This window comes from Pantherophis guttatus, chromosome 1 (genome assembly GCF_059756535.1).
Source record: "Pantherophis guttatus breed Tessera chromosome 1, ASM5975653v1, whole genome shotgun sequence".
NCBI lineage: Eukaryota > Metazoa > Chordata > Lepidosauria > Squamata > Colubridae > Pantherophis > Pantherophis guttatus.
In genome coordinates this window covers 74,012,209-74,034,351 of record NC_142063.1, presented here as the reverse complement: position 1 = coordinate 74,034,351, position 22,143 = coordinate 74,012,209, and the positions used below count along the sequence as shown (strand labels likewise).

Here is a 22,143-nt window from a genome sequence, read left to right as displayed (position 1 = left end):
ATTGCTACAAAAAATCCTGCAATAGTAGTCTTGATTGGGATCACTGGGCTTTTAAATTGAGATCAGCCATATTTTGTGTATGAGAATGAAGGGGTGAAAATATCCTTCCATGGATACTTATGGGATCCATGTAATCTCTTCCTTAAAACAGTTTACAATTTCTGTGTTTATGACAAGGTAATATGTTGTTTTGTAAATAATCCGTTAGCTGGATGAAAAAAGTATCATTTCATGTGAAAATATGGGTAGAAATAATATAGTGACTGATATCCCATTTGCATGTGTATTTTGAATGGGATAAATTGATGTAGATGTTAAATCATAACAACCTTGTGGGCAAAATATCAAATTTTGATTTATCAGATCTCCTTCACAATTCTGGGCAAAAGCCAATAGCTAAAGGGATGTATTGTTAATTTCTAAAATGCTGAACTGATTTCTAGTTGATACTTGTTCTGATGATCTTTGGAGAACATCACACACTGAGGCATAAAGTGATGTTTTGCAGTCAGCAGAACTGCCAAAGTTGCTTATGTAAAATATTAATTTGTTTATCCTTAAATGTATTCTTCAGGACACTCAGTGAATGAACATATGATGTTACATCATACTTAAAATCAAGTCTGTGTAAGTCTGCTCAGTTTTCATATGGCAACTTACTACGAGTGACACCTTAGAGATGAATGTTGGATAAATGAGGTATTTTATTTCTAAAGAGTGAAAAATCGAAATGGTATGCTGATGACAATGGATTTTTCTATTCCTTCTATTCTTAACCTTTTGCATTTAATTTGAAATAGGTTAGTTATTAGAGCTTTGTGACTCTGAAGGCTAGATTTGTGAGCATTGCTTCTTATTTCATAAATATCTCTCTAAAACAAGAATGAGGACCCAGACTCCTATATTCAATTCATATTCCCAGCAAAAGACTGCATGTTTCCTAGATTGTGGGCCAAAAGAATGCCTCAAACTTTAACTTAACCTAGCCAACATCAATCCCATTAATCCAAATTAAAAATACATATTTTTCTTGGAAAAGCTAGGCCTAGCTTTCTGGAAGATATATTTACTTGATTATTTCAAACTGGGATATTTCTGTTATTAATGTCTATTAAAATATAGAATTAATTGACTTCCAGGAACTAATTTTTGGCATCTTCCCTGCCTCCTGTATATGCAACCCTTGAATTGTCTGTGTATTGAGAACATTTGATTATGCAGAAGCATATTTGCTGGCATGTTTATGGAGCCTTCTCTTTTTGGAAGGTTTTTTGGTGCAAATCTCTTGTTTCCTTACCCATCTCTGTGGTAGTGGAAAGGAATATATGTCTTGGAAGCCTGTTGGTTGCAGCCAGTATTTATTGGGGAGTATTTAAATTGTCAAATATGTTAGATGTTTCCAGAAGATCCATCTACAGTAGAATATCCACCAGTATATGAATGCAGACATTGGCGGGGATATAGGCTACATTCCTAAAAGTGATGAGGGACAAGACAAAGAAGGGAACAAAACCAGGACAAACTAATGGCTTAAATTGATTAAATTCAAACTGATTAAGCATCAGTATTATTATTTCCTGAGCATTTGATAATTTTCTCTTGTTTATCACATTAAAAGGTTATAATGTGAGATGGAAAGCTTTGGAAGTACTCTGGAATTGGATCCAAAGGATTGCTGTGTCATATTGCTCTTCGACTTGATTATATGTACTTCATTAATCAAATTATCCATAGTTTTCACACAATTTAGTTGGACTACTTCTGGAATCCTCTGAATTTTGAGGATTATTGTTTATAATTTTAAGTTTTCCAAGAGTTAATATACAATTAGAAGGAAGAATAAAGTCCTGTAGGATGTTGAAGTCGCATTATGATCAATTCCTTGCTATAAAATAACGGAACTTATTAAGACTGAGAATCTTAAAAATAGTATTAGCCCACATCAAAGCTGCCTTTAATCAGATGCTTCCTATGGAGTCTCCCATAAGAGTTGGTTGATGCAATCTTCACATAGTAAATGCAAACAATTAGTATAAATTAGGATTATTGTATTGATCATCCAATCAATTCAACTGTCTACTACACTTACAATATTCACAGTTTTCAAATCTTCATTCAGAAATCTGTGCTTTTATTCAGAACTTTTCTGGAGGAAAAGAAAAGCATGTTGAAACTAACCTCTAAGCCCCAGTGTCTGGCAGGATGTGGAAGAGGGAAAGCAATCTGATCCACCCTGCCCTTTGGGAATATCTTGCGCATGTCTTTACAAACAGGTTTGTACAAGCTGCAAGCGTATGGGCTGTTTGGCTATGGAGCAGTCCCTCCAGGCATGTAGACTTTTTGTGGAGCAGAACAACACGGGGGGCAGGAGGGTAGCTTTTGAAGGTTACGTTTGTGTTGGCTGCACTCCTGGCTTAGCGAGAGGAAAGGCAATACCCTAAGGCTATTTCTGGGTGGTGGTAGTTTCAGCTAGAAGACATGTAACTGCTTGAGACGAGCACATTTTTGCATGGGGTTTTGTGTGTTCCCTCGTTTACCCCACCCCCACCCCCAGTTCTGGAACTCCTATTACTTTTTTGGTGATTATTTTTAAACCTTTGGCATAGATTTATATCCAGTCTCTCCTCTTCCCAGAAAGTTTTTAAAAATGAGTTGCATAACTTGGATTTTTTTTTCTTTAAAAATCAGAATTAAACATAAGGGCCTGCACCGATGCTTCATTGTTTTCAACTAAATCCCTAGGCCTTTTGTTCTGATTTAAATATTGTCTGAACTGCTATGGATTGCCCTTGTTAGGAATATATCTTTGTCAGCTGTCATAAGGATCCAGGGACAAAATTGCAAGTTACAGCAAAGAGGGGATCAAACCTATGAAATGCCAAGCACAGTTTTATTGTATGCAAAAATTGTAAGGCCAGAGTATATTTGGAAGATGTGCTGAAATAAGAAAGTTGGTAGGATATGGACAGGAAAGTCAATTACAAACTTAATTTTTATTTAAAGGCTTAATTTACAATCTGAAATCCAATGACAAAAATGTAACATTAGAATAAGAAAGATTATATCCTGTCAATGGAAATAATGGAGAATCAGTGAGAAAACTTTGGCCAAAAGCATGCATTCTTGAGGACCATGGAAGTCTTTCCCTCCTCTCAACTGTAGAAAACTAGTCCCTTAGGAAATCGCTGTAAAAAGGCACTGGTGTTATCTAGTTGGGTAATGAAATGCCTATGAGGAAACAACCAAATTCAGAGAGCACCAAAAACTCTACAGTTCAGCCCTGAAATTTACATATACTCTTCTATTGAAAAAGCAATAAATATGGACACGTTTTTGTTAAAAAATGTGGGCTTTATTCATTGTAAACTGATATGAGTCGGTGTTGTAGTAATGCCCATCATTGCAGTTTGATCTTAAAGAGAACTGACTTTCAGGCTTATACTCCCCCATCCTGGAAATAAGTTCCTTGTTGTAAGTTCCTCTAGAACAGTTTTTCTTAAGCCTTTTTCCCTCTCGGGACCTGAAAAGAATTTTTGTTTGCATGGGGTATATCTATCAATATTTGTTGTATTAAAAATTAAAACTGATTTATGGATTGCCACTACCAGTTCTCAAACTTTGTTTCATGGGATTTTATTGTATTACTTTTCAACAGAGGCTGGTAAATAATTTTGATTTTGCAGACCTCTGAGAAGATCTAGGGCCCCCTAGGGATTCTTGGGTCATATTTTGAGAAACACGGGTCTAGATTATTAAATATTTGAGATGGAGTGATGTAAGTCTTGTGCTGTGAAGTAGATCTTGTCAGAATCTCAGCTGAGTGCCTGTTTGGTAAACTATATGTATGAGGCCCCTTTATGACCCCATTTTGCCTATATCTGCATTAAAAAGGCTTTCTTCAAGGTGTTTGAAAGCCAATATCATCAGATTTCAGTCTACGAATGATATCATGAGGGGTCCTAGTCCTCTGAACTAGGTTGTTTTCTTGGAGACATTTCATTACCCAAACTAGGTTACATCATCAATGCTCATCGTCATCATGAGCACTGGTGATCTTACCTGGTTTGGGTAATGAAACAACTAACTGCAAGAAAACAACTAACCTCCAAGAGCACCAAGAATCCCTTATCTCAACCCTGAGCTACAAATATTCTCCTTTATTGAATTGTATCATCATATAGAAAAATTAAAGTTACAGCTGGTAAATGTTGGTAGACACTGACTTGCCACGTTCTGCAAATGCTATGAAAACTTAATTATTTGGTGTTTACTAGCCAGAAATATATATGAACGGCAGCTTGGGGAATGAGCTGTTTTGGATTAAACAAAGACATTTTGGAGTGCCGTTAGTTTAATACTAAATGAAAAGATGTGATAAAAACTTGATATACCATACTCATCCTCCTGCTTTAGATTCATTTAGCCAGAAATTTACTTTCTGTGGGGAATTCTGCAGGAAGCACTGTCAGTTCAGATGTGGAAGAGCTTTAACTTTGTCATTACATGCTTAAAGTGGTTTTTTTCCTCCTGAAATCTATTGATTTACCATAGTAACTTCTCAGACTTTGTCTTCCTGTTTTTCACAGTTTATGAAGACCATTAATTCTTTTGAAATGTACTGTTAATTCTTCTGAATTTCTTTTGAAATTTACCATTAATACTTTTGAAATGTAACTCTGGAAAGTGACTGGTACTTCGGTTGGTTTTGTTGTTGCATGAGCTAAAAATAGTTTCTAAAAAAACATAATACCAATTAGAGAAAACTTTTTGATTGTTCTTAGTGTTCTCTTCTAGCTTTTCCATCTTCTACTCCCAATAGGAAGCCTTTAATACATTTTTTCCCCTAAATGATGTTCCATGTGAAAATGGAAATTTTACTCAGTTCTCATAATAAACAGTCATTTCATGTGAGGTTCTCCCCTCCCTTTTGGTGGATTCCAAAGCCTTTGTACCTTTCCTAGTTACTGATTGATGGTTCTGTACTTAGTTTCCTTTAATTTTGCAATAAACCAACAAGGAGGCTGAGACCACAAGTTTACAGAGGATGATTTATTTACTCAACCAGATTTGCAGGGATGACAGAGTCAGATTTAGTTGTTTCAGTGTGGTCCTGGGGAGGGCAGAAGATGTATCTGAGAAAAAAGTACCATAGAAATAACATTCTTATTTATTCATATAGAAGCAGTTTTAATTTTGTTTCTGGAGCAGTTATAAGCAGGTACAAGATTACACAAAGACAAGGCAATGCCACTATTAAATTACCAATTTCCCATAAGCTTTAAAAAAAAACACCCTGCAATATTTCTGTTGCTATATGATTTTTTTTGTTTCTACACAGGATAGAACAGGAAATCTGAGAATACTCTTAAAATAAACTACATATGATAAAAAAAAATTGTGTCTTCAGTATGAGCCTTCCTTAATCATAGTCAAAATGAAATGTATCTGGTATGCCAGCTTCCTTTCCAGCTCTTCCACAGAGAAAATTCCTCTGAGCTGGGTCCTTTTTTGATATAAGAAGGCAGCTTGAATAGAAAGATGATTGATAAAAAGTCGTACATAAGGCTTTCTATATTATACTGCATTTTTGGTGTTTTGTTTCTTATAGTGACTGCCTATTCATTAAGAAATATCAGGTCGGTTTATGAAATTGAAAATATCCAAATGAAATCAAATACAATGTAGTCCTAGATCACCAATGTTACTCATTGACTATTATATGTACTGTGATATATTATTCAGCTCCCCTCTAGTAGATTTTATTTTTGCAAAATATTTAAGATTATAGGTAGGGCTTTTATAAGTCAAAATCAAATATTGAAGTGAGTAAAGTGTTTGGATGTGTTTGGTATTTGAAATTTAAAATACACAATATTCTGCCTTGTATACTGTTTAGTAACTAAGCCGTGATGTTATATATCTGGAATTTCTGAACCATCCTGAACATGGAGTTTATTCTAGTAATTTAGAACCAGGGTTACAAAAGCAGAAATTATCGTAGCCAGATTATGCTGTGAACCAGATGCAGGTAAATGTAGGCACTCCTTCCCACTATGCTGTCCAGGACCTTCAGTAACAAGGTGACAAAACTGTTTCAAGAAGTACTGGCAAGATAGGTATCTGCTTCTTTATGTGTTGAGCAATTTTCATTTGGGTATAAAAGCTGCTGCATGAAAATGTGAGGCCTAAGTAAAATATTTGGGTTTGTTGATGCTGTTGTTTCAATTCATAGTAAAGATTCCTACCTAGAGGGCATTCAAGGAAACAAAGTGGAAATCAAGTGGAAATAAAAGCATAAAGGCACTGAGAAATGTTATGTTTCTTCTTTTTTCTGACAGAAAGGAAAATGTTTAAGATCTTCCACCTAAACATACAGTGATTTTGTAATAGTGTGGCAGAAAAAATCTCTGTATATAGGTAGTCCTCAACTTTTGGCCATTTTGTTGGGATGGTTTGAAGTTACAGCGGTATTACAAAAAATGACTTATATGACTTATTCTCAAAGTTACAACCATCGCACCACCCCTGCAGTCATGTGATTGAGATTTGGGTACTTGGCAACCTGCCTGCATCCTGCTGCAACAGTTGAAGCATCCTGAGGTCACATGATTGCAATTTGCGACCTTCTCAGCCATCTTCCGACAAGCAGAGTGAATCATGTTATCTTAACATCCACAATGATCCCATTAATGACCATGGCAAAAAAGATAGTAAAAGAAGATGCAGTGATGTGATGCCTCACTTAATGACTGTACCTTTTAATGATGAATATTCTGGTGATAGTATGTCGAAGACAACCTGTATTGTGATTCTAAAATGATGTAGAGATGAAAGAGAGTACAAAGAATTACAATTAACTTTTTTGAGAATTTGGGAACCCAAAGAACTTCACAATTGGATTGATCATTGATACTTGGGAAGATGCAATTATTGAACATAGGCTATTCTCTGGTTCCCCAGTGTTGGTTAATAATTTTGAAAGAGCTAAAGCTGTTTGGAAGTGTAATTGTTTAGTAAGTGAGTTATTTCTATATTAAATTATAATTATTTACATCTATATATTTGTTGGTCTTTTTCTTATTTATCTTTTATGCAATTTATTGGCTGTGCCAGTCTGTACATACTATTCCCTTCCAAGGATCTTAAGGAAATGTAGATGAAATTATCTATTTTGTCCTCATAACAACTCTGTGGGCTGAAACAATATGTATAGCCCTACCAGAGAGAGAGGAGAGAAAGGAAAAAGGAAATGGAAGGGACATCAACACACACTCATCTGTGTATATGTATATATATTTGTGTGTGTGTGTGTGTGTGTTTTAGATACATACATGTACAAAGATACATACACAGAGATACATCCATACATTAATATTGAACCTTCTCAAATCTCCAGTTGTAATGAGGTATTTTTTGTAACTGGAAACTAGCAGAATAGGACTTGTTTAATGAAATGGACTATGAATTACAGAAATTTAGTTTGAAAAAGAAATATATAAAAGTGATGTGACATGAACAAGCACACAATGGTACAGAATTTAGTTTACATTGGAAGAAATTTGAAATGACCACATCACACATGGGTTCTCTTGACATTTGTGAATAATATAGTTAGTGTAAAACATCTGCCAATAAAAACTTTAGACCATGTCATAATGTGGCTGCACATTCTGTACATTAATCTAAAATGTTTCCTATTCTTTTTTTCCCCACAACTCTTACTGTTTAGTCTTTATATTTCTATTCATTTGGAACTGGTATTGGATTGGTATTATTAGTTCTTGCTTTAATATGAATCTATATTAATATTGAACCACTTTAGCAAATATTGTTATGTGAAGTCATCAATATATCTATCATGTTGAATTTAGCATTGTGGTGCTTGAAATACTATATTCTGGATTTGTTATTTCTTTGCCTCTTGTAGTCTTTCAAATGTCTTCTAGTAATAATGGTAGCAGGATAGAATTTATTTATACATGACAAATGACTCCCAAATTGTGTTTGTTACCTTTTCAATGTCCATCGCTTACCCAACAGGAAAGGAAGGAAGGAAGGAAGGAAGGAAGGAAGGAAGGAAGGAAGGAAGGAAATCTGCCAAACTTTCTGGGAGGCAAAGACTCTTAATTGTCATTATTGGACTGAAAATGACAGTAAACTCTTCATGGATGATGAAAGGAAATAGTCTGGTTAATACTGCCTGATCACCATAAATTTGTAAAACATGTAGTTTGCCTAGCTTGAATCAAGAGGCCAAATTTAATGCTTTTATTCATTTGTGGCAGTAAAAGATGAAGGAAACAAGTGTATCTTTATAAAACAGAGTCTAAGCCTGAATCATTAACATATTGAAGCTTTTTCACTGGTCCTTATAAGCTTCCCAAAAACCCTAAGAAAACAGAGTTTTTATTTCAGATTGCATTTCAGATTTCTATCCCAGTGCTTGATGATGAAGATGAATATTATTTAATCTGAGATTATGATTTTATCTTTTGTCTAATTTTTTATTGTGCAAGGATGATGGAAATACAGAGAAGTTGCCAAAGCTATGATAATGCTGCTTTGGAAAGCTATTGCCAGTCACTGAGTTATATAAGGAGAAAGGTACTGTTGTGCTTATATCCTTCATCTAGCCATTGCATGGCTATTAAGTTGACTTCTGTGAGAAGACAGTGCTGGAATCTTATGTTCTGACAGCAACATTGACTGGCAACAGTTTTCTAAGTTTCCAGAGAGGAGTATAACGATACTCGGATTTGACTTCATGCTTCTTGCATTCAGAATATGTGCTGTCACTATATTGTGACAATGTTCTAATTATACAGATCATCTTGGATAACTGGATGTACAGTATCTTCCCATCTTAGCATACAGTTGTAATGATGAGATGTTACAATTTATTTCTAAACTTTGTCTTTTTCAATTTTTAATATATCATTTATTCACACTGAACCAGCTTGGTATATCCATCTGGCTCTTTATGTTGACTTAGAGAAGAACTATTTTAGTGATCTTTATGCAGACACACTGCCTTGGGACCCTGTAGCATTTATCACATTTTATTCTGTTTCCTCTGTGCTGTCTACCTCTCTACCACTTTTTCCTTTCAACAGAGACATTCCTTCTTCTTTCCTGCCAAAGAAATGAGATATAATATGAAGCTAATTAATAATCTTGAGTTGAGTTTTGAAAGGATTTGCTTTCTTTAACATTTTATTAAGATGCTTGATCCAATTTTGAGAAAGGAGTTGAAATGATGAATTTTATGGTGGGCGTTGAGGGTTGTCTATACATTCTGTGTATATCTGAGGTAATTATTGTGCCTATCTTGTAATTCTAATACTTTTTCCTCCGCCATGTCTGTTTGCAGGTAATCTTGACGAATCAGATTACCACATGGCTAAGTGATGGCCTTGCTGTACAGGCAGACCTCCTGTCTCCAGTTGATGACTTGTCCCTGTCTGAAGGTAAGCAGTCCTTTTTATTACAGTTGAAACATGACTCTGATACACATCTCCTCAACCATTTGTAACATTCATGTTTAAGGAACAACTCCGATATAGTTATCTGGTTCAATATAAAATAAAGCTAGAGTTTAAAAAAATACATTTCTAAATTTGATTTAAGACCAATAGTTTAATTGATCTTAAATCTACAGGTTGGATAGTGCAAAGGAAGTTGATTCATGATTGTTTTGATGGTTTGTTTGGAAGTAAATAATACAAAACACTCATTCAACTGGTGCATTACAATTAAAAGCAAGTTATTAGATATTTTTGCCAATTTAATATATATTGGTGATATATTGATTGTAATTATCAGTTATTGAGAAAAAACAGTAAGGCTTTTGTTATAAAAAACAAGTATTCTCTTGTGAATCTGTTGTATTCTCTTGCAATGTAAAGTGCAGATGTAATGCAGACTGAGATTTAAAGAAACCTTAACTTTGCATCTGATAAGGATATAAAAATTATGCACTTTGAGCAAAATCTTTTATTTAACTATATATTTTACTAACAAAATACTGTATACTTTTGATTTTCTAGCACAGCTTTCTTAGACCTGGAGTTAACGTGAATGTGTACAATTTAAGAAGTAAACTTTTTCTAGGCCTGTTACCTTAAGAGATGTAAGCAGTTCTTTGTGCAACACGGATAAGCAATTATTTCACAGAGCAATAGCTGGAGGACATAATTTTCTCATTCTAATGTAATAGAAACCTAATATATCCTAGATCAAAAAGTAGCAAAAATAATGAGTATTCCTCATTAGAAGACTGATTAAAAAAACTACCTATAAATACTTATATACTATATATGCATAGTTATTTGATTTTATACACTTAAAGAAGTGTATAAAGTGTATTTTATACACTATTAAGAAATGCTTATTGAATTGGACATCCAGTTATGGGCCACTGCTGAACCCCCATAGACGTTTTGTATATAATTCATGTGGATTATATAAGAAGTAAGAGATTACTTCTCTTTTGTCATGTTCTCATCATACTTAGACTTAGAATAACTTTATTGTCACTTTAAATGTACACTAATCGGCATACATTTTAATGTATACATTAAAATATGCTAAATAAAATAAATAATAGTTATTGATGGGAAAACAGAGACATCTATTTGGGAAGCAAACAGAAAAAGATATGGGTAACATTCACACAGAAAGTGGAAGATTGAAAAAAAGAAAGCAGCTACATACAGTAGTATAGACCATGGGATGGGGAGGAGTCAACAAGGAATGGTTTAAATACAGAACAAATTATTACAGTTGAAAGAAAAAAGTGTTTTTCTCTGGTTAAAGAAATGAGTTAAAAATGTGAAAGTGGCCTTGGGGTGGCTTTAAATGTACATCCCCGAGCTACAGTAACCTTTACTAATTCTTATGAAAATGACATGTACAAAGAACCTTTAGACGTTTTTGGTTCTGCAGAGTTGTTTAAGGAAAGTGTCTCAAATATAAGGTGTTCCAGCATGTTAGAAACCGAAAAACACTCTAGGGAATAACATTTTTATACATGGTGGGTTGTTCCCTTCATTGTTACAGCTGCAAACTTTTAAGATATATTATAAACTTGTTTGTACAAGCTCTTCATGAGTTTGTCTCTATGTTCTGAAATAAAGTGATTCATGATTTGTTAAATATTTAGCTTTACTAGAAAGTGTTAAACAAATCATAAAAGTAACTTAGCAGTTGTACATTCGTAAGAATTAGCTTCCTGCAATTAAATATGTTGAATTGGTAATAAAATATCTGGATTTAGTTAGTCAGTTTATTTCAATTGACAGACTCCAATTTCTAAGAGCATCGGACTTCATTTTGCCTTCCAATATCTATCTTGGTCTTCCCCTCACTAAGTATTTTGTGTTGAGGGAAGAGAGAGAAAAACTAAGTGAGTTGGTTTTAGGAGAGAGACAGAGGTATCACACACTTTAACTTCTGTAGGAGAATCCTAGAACCAGGGGGCAGGACTAGATGAGAGTTGCCAACAATAAGAAGTCACCAGACCTTGATGTTCTAGAGCAGGGATCTCCAACCTTGGCAACTTTAAGCCTAGAGGACTTCAACTCCCAGAATTCCCCAGCCAGCTTTGCTTCTGGGAGTTGAAGTTCTCCAGGCTCAAAGTTGCCAAGGTTGGAGACCCCTGTTCTAGAGGTAGCATGGAAAGCTGAGCCAATTAACTTCCAGGGTTGATTGACTTAACCTGTGGTGAGCTCTCAAATTTCCATGGCATCGTGGGACATGGAAAGTGGTGACCTTAGAATAGTGCTACTTAATAGCTGATAAATAGTAAAAGTGTTTCAAAATGTTTTACCTGTGCATACTTAAAACAATTCCCTTTAAAAATAAACTGGGGGGGGAAGGGGATTATGTTTAAACTGTTAGTGGAATTATTCTGTAGATAAGTCTGCGAAAGTGATATTTCAGTTATGCACTCAGGTATGCTATAGCACTGAAAAAGACTAAACTTATTTGTAACTTCCATACTATCGCATAGCCTCTATATCAGAACTTAACAAAGAGTAATTTTATCCTTTAACGCAATAGCTGCTATACCGAAATGCAGTATGTTGTCCAGATTACAGCTATTTAAAATTGGGTCAAATGATAGCATTTTGGAGAAGAAGAAAAAAGTGAAGTAAACTTGACATTCGGTATTCGTATCCTTAAGGTGAAGGCTGTGAATTCTAACTTCTTCTAAGTCCCCACAGGAACCTGTGAAAGGGCAAGAGATTATGTATAAATAAACATTGCATCTCTCTTGTTACAGAGAAGTTCAGACATGCTGGCTGTCTGCACATGTGTAATCTATGCTTTGTTTATTTATTGGCATCACACTGACATCTTGGCTAAAAGATCCATTTTATTCAAAATAAAGCTGCCAGGAATTAGAAAAAAAGATTGGAGAAGGAGGGGCTGGTGAAAAGATGGCTAGAAGTGAATTGTGTCGGAGTGGCCTCAACTGAATACATACTTCCTCCCAGGCAACTCTGTACACATCATGGATAAATGCTTATCTGACTACAAGAGGAATGCTGTGCTTACTCTAATCTCCATTTTCTAATGTTCTTTTTGTTTTGAAACAATAATATATAACTACTTTGACTCCATTTCTTTTTCCTACTCCTTTCAGTTTTCTGAATCTACTTTTTCTGATGCTCATGTAGCCCACATTATTTCACTGTCATTTAATTCCCCTGGTATCCAGCTTCCAAACGTAGCTTTGCTATTTCTATAATACTATTTCCATATTCCTAATTTGGCAAACAGTTTTAATTTCCTTGCTTTCATTGTGCTCGATATTTAAGTTTGGTGTATTAAAAGTAGTATACTTGCCATGTCCTAGGAATTGGAATATTAATTAACTGGTTTCCTTTCCTACGGTATTTCAGTGGTTAAAATAAAAGCTTTTGAACCATATTGATTGTGCTTAGCCTACTTTTATCACTTATACTTATACTGTTACTTATACTGTTACCTATCAAATCAAAACATAGAGCATAAACACAGTTCTGGAAACAATCTTATTTATGCATTTGTTTTTATACTATCTACAAGTTGAGGCATGTTAGAAATAGAATACATAATAGGCATTCTTAACATATGTTATAGAGACTAATGTGCTATTTCTATGCACGGGGAAATCTTTATTAAAAATAGAGGAAATAGTTTGGTTTTTATTTTTCTTTAATTGTAAACAATTACAGAGTTACAAGGAAACTTAAGTATTCAATTAAACCTTGAGGGGCAGGATTTACTATGTCTGACAGCTTTATATGTTTGCCAGATGCTTTTTAATTGTCATTTTCTTTTTCCACCTCCTTAAAAAAATATGCTTTATATTATGGCTCATGATTAGTTACTATTGTTATTCAGATACATTAAAATGTCAACTATTTCCCACATTAAGAGAGGGGGCGGATCAAGCTAGTCCTTTTCAAATATATGTAACTCATTTCTTGTGCTATTGATTACCATAGATTAAATAATAATAATAATATTAAATAATTAAATAAATTCTCCCTGCCAATGGGTGGAGGGTAAGAAAAAGACCATCATTTGGTCTGAGGGGAGAGAGACAGAGAGCCATTGTGTGCATCCTGGGCCTTAAGGAGCATATTGTGAGATGAGGAGGACACCGGTGGCAATATTGGTCATTAAGAAGCAGTTGGATGCTTCTTTTTCTGTTTATATGAGTGTAAGAGGAGATTGGAATGTGAAGGAATGAAGACTGATGGTTGGGGCTTGATTTTAAGAGATGCATCAGGAAAATTGGGGAGAAACAGGCAGAGAGAAAGAATAGTTTGGCAGATAAGGTGGGGAAATACATCCTGGATGACAATAGGTAGCCTCTTTTCCTTTTGGACCTAAGTGATTGTAATGTAACAGTTGTGATGGTAGCCTCTCCAGCTAAAATTTTTGTTCTTCAGTGCTAGGTCAGTTGCTGTCACAACATCTATTATCCAGTATTTAATCCAGGATGAAGGTACTGTTCTGGCTTGTGTCACAAAGGCCTGGTGTACAGAAGGGTGGTAGTGCAGGTGAATTTACATTTCTTCCAGTTCTTTTTCCTAGAACTGAAACAGTAAAGGGAAATGATACAGCACAATAAAATCAGAGGATAGAGTTGTGTGTGAGAAGTCCATCTCACTAGCAGATGCTCTAAGTAAGTATATCAATTTTGAATACTTGTTGCTGCATTTCAGTAGCTGTGACAGTACAGGTAGTCCTCGACTTACAACCACGATTGACTCCAAAAGACAGTTGTTAAGTGAGTTTTGTCCCATTTTCTTGACACAGTTAAGTGAATCACTGCAGTTGTTAAGATAATAACATGGTTGTTAAGTGAATCTGGCTTCTCCTTTGACTTTGCTTGTCAGAAGGTCACAAAGAAGATGACATGATCTTGAGACACTGCAACCATCATAAATGGTTGCGAAGCTTCTGAATTTTGATCACGTGACTGTAGGGATGCTACAATGGTTGTAAGTATGAAAAATGGTCATAAGTCACTTTTCTCAGTGCCGTTGTAACCTTGAACGGTCACTAAACAAACTGTTGTAAATTGAGGATTACGTGAATAGTCAGCATACCATTCAGTCTGCTGCCTAATAGACTTTCTTCCTAAAATAGTCTGAGTGATTTCAGAGGAAATGTTGGATTACCACAAACTTCTTGCCTTTTTAAAGATCAGCATCCACGCCTATGTCAAGAGGGAGCAGTTCAGAATTTCAGGTCCTCCATGATGATCATGGATATATTTTAACTAGTATATGGTCCCAGGTATGGAAAAAAGGCTTAATTTGGATTTGGTTTTTTGTTTTAGGGAGCTGGTGATCTGAAGTTTGAGGAAATCCATGAACTTTGTTGTCGTGAGCAGATTGTACCTTAGTTTTTGCAGGTGTGGCATGACCATTGAAATAATCATAATACAGGCCCCGATGTATTTGATTTCTTGAGTATATCTGGAGCATTTCTGAGTATATCTGGAGCATGGTAGTAATGCTATTGATTTCATAGTTGAGCAGAGATCTTGCAAAGCTTTATCAGTCCAATGGTTTATTACCAAGCTGAGAACAGTGAAGTGGATAGTATGTCAGAGAATTCCAAATGAGATACTCTTGGGATGGATTATATGAAATGAAGAGTGAAGCTAAATGAAGATCCATTTGAATTACTTAATTGCAGTAGAAGCAGCAAGCACTTTGATTTCACAGTGTTGCTTTTCACTCAAGATTTTGAAGGGAAGAGCCAGTACAAAAAGATGCACAGTGTGGGCAATTCACTGTCTTCATTGTGGACAAAGTTGGTTGGATACATAATGATTTGAACTTCAGAATTGGGGCAGTTTATATGAACGATTTGGGCAGTGGTGAAATCTGAACTGGTTTGCCACCGGTTTGCTGGCTGTGCATGCGCGCCAAATGCATGCTGCATTCATGTGCAGTGCGCGCCCAAAGGAGGCTTGGGAAGGTAAGTAGAGCAGCGAGGGGGGAATCAGCTGTGCCACGTGATTTAGATTCACTAGAAAGCAGGATTTCCTGCTTTCTAGCAATTTTAAATCACGCGGCCCAGTTGATCTTTGGAAATACCGGTTCAGAGGAACTGGTAGGGTTTTTTTTACTACCGGTTCACCTGAACCGGTAGTCTTTATTACTACCGATTCTCCCGAACCGGTGTGAACCGGTAGCATTTCACCACTGGATTTGGGGCAACTACTTGCCTTTTTTAGTGGATTACAGATCTTAACAATATGGACAGGATATGTGAAAAGATTAAAGACATCACATGTTTACTCAATCATTACTATCTTTGGCTATTTAATGATGGCACCATTCTTTGTTAATATTTACTGTCCAATTCTAAGGGAACAATTGTTGTCTATTCAATAATGAGGAAAAACTGGAATTAACTCTAAACAAATTGGAAGAGCTATGGGCGAATAGGAAATGGGCTTAGAAACTGAAATTCAAACTGCTGGGTGGAGTTGTACTTCTCTCAAAAGAGCTGGCTTGCAATCTGGGAGTGCCCCTTGATCTTCAACTGACAATAGAAGCCAGCAGTAGTTTGGCTTAATGAACAATTATACCTAATATGAGCAATTATTCCTAATGTGCCTGCTTGTGTCCCTTCCTGACACTTGAAAGAAACATCTAGCTGCAAAATATGCACGTCATATCATCACAGATTTCAGTGGGAATTTAGATGCAGACAATTCTTATTAAGGTCCACAAAATTTTCCTTCACATTACTAACAAGAGATTTGACAGTGAAAATTAGGGTATGTGTGCAAAATAAATGTATTCCTTTCCCATTCTGGGTATGTCAAGATCGGGGATTTTGTTAATCAAGTGCTGCTATAACTCAAGTGTTGAGTCTAACAGAATGCCAGTGTTTTTTTTTATTCTCTAGTTGTTTGATTGGCAGGCTTGTAGTGTTCCATATATTTTGTTAGCCTTCTGAAGGCAACAGGAATGAAGACTATTGCCCAGTCAACTTCAACATGTTTTGTAGAAGTTGAGGAACAGAAAAAGGCTATGTGAAAGTGTTTTAAGCTTTTTTGATGATAGATGTATCCCCCAGTGGTGGATTTCAATTTTTTTTACTATCGGTTCTGTGGGCGTGGCTTGGTGGGCATGGCTTGGTGGGCGTGGCTTGGTGGGCGTGGCAGGGGAAGGATACTATAAAATCTCCTTCCCTCCCCAATCAGCTGGGACTTGTGAGGCAGAGAATTGATGGGGGCGGGGCCAGTCAGAATTTTTACTACCGGTTCTCCGAACTACTCACAATTTCCGCTACTGGTTCTCCAGAACTGGTCAGAACCTGCTGAAACCCACCTCTGGTGTCCCCCCATTTTCTCTTAATTACAGTGCCTGTTGACTATTTTTCCTGCCCTTTTGCCTGAATTAAGATTCATGGGCCACATTGCCTTATTAGAAAGATTATTATTAGAATTGATTTCATATTAAATAGAAAAAGTTAGAAATCTATTCAATTGCCTAGTAAACTCATTAGTATATGATTATTAGGGTTAAATTATAAAAGAATATACCACATGTTCATACTTATTTGAAAGCAAAGTTGGAAATCTCATCCCTGAATTCTGATGTTAAGCCTTTTCCTGTAATTATTAGACACACTGAATTTTCCAAAATATATTGCCTCACTCTTCTTATAACTGCATGTCAGCGTGTATGTAAATGGACCCAGAAACTGTGTTGCATATTGATGTAATAAAATTGCTTCATTGAGCAGGACGTGCTCAACTAAAGGATCCTTTAAAGATGGAGAATTACATAATCCCACTCAGAGAATTCTTGAGAAAACAGCAACATAGACCATGTATTACAAATTGTTGGAGACCTACCATCCTGAAACTTCAACCATTTAAAACATGATTTTGGCTTTTGCTATAAATAAATTTAATTTTTTTAATTACTGAATTGTTTACAGTTCTTCCTTTAAACCTAGCTGACAAAATCTACTCCAGATGTTGGTAGGCAAGTATAGCAAATGGCAAAGACAGAAAATAAAGCTGAAATTTAATGAACAGGGAATGACTTGCTGTTAAAAAAATATAGCAGCAATAAGAGAAAATTGTCAGTGAAATGTGATATCATTTTAACATGAACAGAATTATTAACTTATTATATTCATAGGACATCAAATTTATACTTTTCTAACTTCAGAGCTACAGGGGATTGGCTGATGAAACTTGAAATTGTTGTTCTATAACCTTTGCTTTTATATTAAACAAATGATCTCAGATTTTAAAACAGCTTTTGACTCCAGGGGAAATATGCCATTAAGGAAGTGCCAGAAATGTGCTTAATTGATACAATCTTTGAAATCCTCTTTAAAGGGTGTTATTTCCCACATACAGATTTCTGGGAAATGAAAGAGCCACAGTTCATACATTTACCACAGGCCAGGGCTAAAAAGTTTAGTTAAAGATGAGCATAAGCTTTTGCTGCATGAAGGTAACTTCCCATATAAAACAAGGCTTCTATAAAAACTATATAAAAAGAAATTCCCTATTGCACAGAGATTCATTTCAAGCAACTTTGCTTCTTTTACAAATGTGACTATGGGTGGGAGGCGGGTAGTTATAGAAAGAAAAAACAGTTCTAGGTTGCTTCTTTCCTTGATTAGTTTCCATTCATTGCTTCTTGTCCTGCCTTTAGCTGCTTTGGAGAACAGGTTAACCCTCTCTTCTTTGTGGCAGCCCCTTAGATATTGGAACACTGCTATCATACCACCCTTAGTCCTTCTTTTCATTAAACTAGACATACCCAATTCTGCAACCATTCTTCATATGCTTTAGCCTCCAGTTTGGCAGCTGCAACACACTGCTGGCTCATATTTAAGTTTTTGTCCATTAGGACTCCAAAATCTGTCTCACAGTTAGTGCAATTCAGCCAGGAACCCCTTTACTATACTTATGCATTTGGTTTTTCTTGCCTAAATGTAAAACCTTACTTTTGAATTTCATTTTGTTAAATAGGGTGCAGTATTCAAGTCTGTCAAGATCCTTCTGTATCTTGAATCTATCTTCTGGAGATTTGGCTATTCCTGCCAGCTTGGGGTTGTCTGCATATCTAATGAGTACTTCTCTAGTTCGTCCCTCCTGCCCCCGCTATCTAAGGGAAGATAGAATACGTAGGCACATCTTTTTTTAAAAAAAAACTGTTTATCTGTTGTGGTCTTGCAATCACTGAATGTATTTTGGATGAGAATTTTTTTATACGATTTCAATCTACATTGATTTGCCCTGTAGAATTTCCATCAGCATAAAGCCTTGAGTTTATATTAAAAAAAGAGAATATACATCATTCAAACAGAGGGGCAATTTCTCAAGGTTCACAATCCATTTTGTAATTCTCCTCTTTGCTTTATCTCAGAGTGTAATAAAAGACCCTGCTTATTGCTTGCAAGTAGCATTCAAGAAACAACTTGTTAGGAACCAAGAAATATTTCTGGGTGCATGTGTGAAGGATGGGGTGATTGTGCATACCTGAAATACACTTTTCACTTTTCTTATTCAGAGATTCCCTTATTAATCCCTTATTCAAGTTATCTACTTTGTTGGGTGGGGAGAAACTAAGATACATGAAGTCTAATTCTTTTTTCTCTGGTATTTCTGGTATCGGTATTTCTGTTAAAAAGCTAATGAAAGTGGAAATAGGTAGCTAAAAATGATAAAAATGAAAAGTAGGGATTCAGGAAGGAAGAGAGAGGTTTTTAGTATCCTTTGAGGTGCCAGGTGAGTGCAGTAGGAAGAACATAATCATAGCAATTTTACAGACATGAGCATTTAGAATTTAAGCTCTTTTTTTCTTGAACTACCATGAAACCCAGATAATTCGGAATTTAAGATCTGCTTGTCCCAAGTTGGGTTGTTTAAGGCAGGGGTCTCCAACCTTGGCAACTTTAAGCCTGGCGGACTTCAACTCCTAGAATTCTGGGAGTGCTGGTTGGGGAATTCTGGAAGTTGAAGTCTGCCAGGCTTAACGTTGCCAAGGTTGGAGACCCCTGGTTTAGGGTTCCTATTTCTATAACATTTAGGTGGAAGGAACTAGGAATGCATTTAAAAAGCAATTAAAGCAGAACTCTTTCAGGAGCTTTTATGAGAGTATTAATTTATGAGTGTGATATTGGGAGAAGGGGAGTTGATAATTTTTAAACTATGTGATTGATTTTACTGACATTTGTAAGAAGATACTATAAGTGGTCAGGAATCTTATTGAATTGGTGGTATATAAATATTGTAATATTAAATAAAAATAAATAATATATATTTAAAAAGAGAGCAGGTTCACTTTATCATAGGGAATATCTGGCCAATTAATTTAGGCAGTTTAGCCAAAATCTCAGTTCATTTCAGTACACCATGGTGTATTGAATAGATATTGGACTGAAGGAAAAGTTCATCTACTTTTGGTACATACTTAGACATGAGTGTCCTTTTTTAATTATCAAATTACTGGTACAAATTACGAACAAACCTTAATTTCAGAGAATTTTGTATATGACTAAGAAGAGACACTGCAGACAATCTAGAAATTGCAATGAACAGAAACTGCTGTGTTTTTATTTCAGTCTGAATTATTTTTTGTGTACCTGCACTAAGACAAGTCCAGAAAATTCAATAAACAAAGATCTGTTTAATATTGAAACACAGACTACAGGAACTTTGCCAAATTCAGGCAGGTTTTATGAACAACTGCAATTTATCTAACCACAAAATAATAGTTGTGTCTCTTTTTTGCATGTTCCTCCCATTGTTAGTTATTATTACAGAGATCTTTAGTTACACACTGAATAAATTATCCTTTCCAGTCATGCTCCTCCCAAACGCAGTAACATTACATTCTTTGGTTTCTTCTTCCTGAGCTCTGATTGTGCTTTGTGTCATAAAATAAAGCAAAAAGATTGGCTAGAACAGTAGAAACCAATGGTGAAACCTGAAGTTCTTACATTATCTTTTTGCAAGTTAATATTCAGGAAAAGTTTAAGTGGACTTTTAAAAAGATATATTTTTGTAATTATTACCACACACATTTCTTCTTTAGAATCTTGTGCATTACTAAACTGTGCTTGCAGGCATTTAATTGATTTGATAAAACCTTTCCCCTTCTAGTAAATTTAAATCAGTCATATCTGTAAGCCTTCCTTTTGAACGTTTAGTTATCATTCTTTATGGTACAATTGTTGTTTAACAGATGAATAAAAACATTTTTAGAGCTTATAGAAAGGAACTCAACCAATTCTAATATGTGCCTATTTTCAGATGAAAGATGCATTTTAAGATAGACAAAGAAAAGTCCTTTACTTTTTGTTCCTAACATATTATTGAATTTCTCTATGGCACAAATTATTTGTATTGGTATTGGGTACTATCAAAAGAGAAGTGAAAAAGGAAAAATGATAGTAATATCATTTGCAATGATACAAATAACATACAGAGAAAGACACACTCTTATGAAGAGCAAGAATGTTCTATCAGAAGATTTTCAAAGCTACAAAAGCTTATTATTTAATAAGGAGCTCTCCTGGCTCCTTATTAACATCAACATGAGGCTCCTGGTGTGACATCTGAACACATGTCCTGAGATATCAAAATGTGATGATTCTCAGCTTTATATCTTTACCTTGGGTAAACCAAACAATGATATGGAGGTTCTGTCTCCATAACTGGAGCTGTTGGGACCTGGATGAGGCAGAACAGACTTCAAGTCAATCCTAGCAAGACTGAATAGCTTTGGGCTTTAGGACTTCCAGTTCTGGGGATTTCCAATTCCTTTTTTTGGGATGGGATTGCGTGATCCCAAATACAATGGGTACACCATTTGGAGGTCCTCCTGGACTCACATATCCTATTCAAGGAACAGGTGGTAACAGTGGCCAGGAGGGCTTTTGCATTTTTGTTTGGGTTGCATATTAGTGCCTTTTCCTGGACCAAACAGCCTGTGCTCATGGTCACTCACCTTAGTCACTCCTGAGTGACTACTGCAATGTGCTTGACATATAGATTCCCTTGAAGAGTATTTGGAAACTGCAAATTGTTACCAAAAGCGGTGGTGTGAACAGTTATGGGTGCTTCTCAATCTCTACTCATTAGAAGTTTGCTCCAAAAGCTGCATTGATTGCCAATATGTTTCCAGGTTCAACACAAGGAGTAGGTGTCATTTATACAGTCTTTCATAGCATCAGGCCAGTTTATCTGTGGGACCACTCTCCTTAGTCATAACTACCTATCCTATCAGATCCAGCAGGAGAAGCATGTTACAGATCCTCTTCATTAAAAGTACTATCTGTTAGAACTCCCTTTTCTGTCATGGTCCTTGTCCATTGGATCATGTTTCCCCTGGAGATCAAATTGGCCTCAATCCTATCGGGGTTGCGCAAAGCCCTGAAGACATGATGTATTCCTCAGTGTGAGGTGTCAGAGCCTGTGAAATGGTTGTATCGATGGTTGCTGCTGTTGTTTTTAATCTTGGCCAGCAATTCTAGTTTTGTTTTGAGTTTTTAAAATTGTTGTTAGCCACCTAGGTTCATTTGTAAGAAATGGGTGGCCATATAAATCATATTAAGTTGGTGGGTGGGTGGGTGGGTGGATGGATGAATAGA

The 22,143-nt window shown here is 35.7% G+C and overlaps 1 protein-coding gene across 7 annotated transcripts in view; it reads left to right on the top strand.

Annotated features, from left to right (window-relative positions):
* The window catches only part of RAD51B (RAD51 paralog B), a 485,747-nt gene that overhangs the window by 79,614 nt on the left and 383,990 nt on the right, over window positions 1-22,143 (top strand). For all 7 annotated transcript variants that reach the window (XM_087876343.1, XM_087876346.1, XM_087876340.1 and 4 more), the window contains exon 8: window positions 9,371-9,467. In XM_087876343.1, coding sequence (XP_087732469.1) covers window positions 9,371-9,467 — 97 coding nt within the window. The remainder of the gene's footprint in view (window positions 1-9,370; window positions 9,468-22,143) is intronic.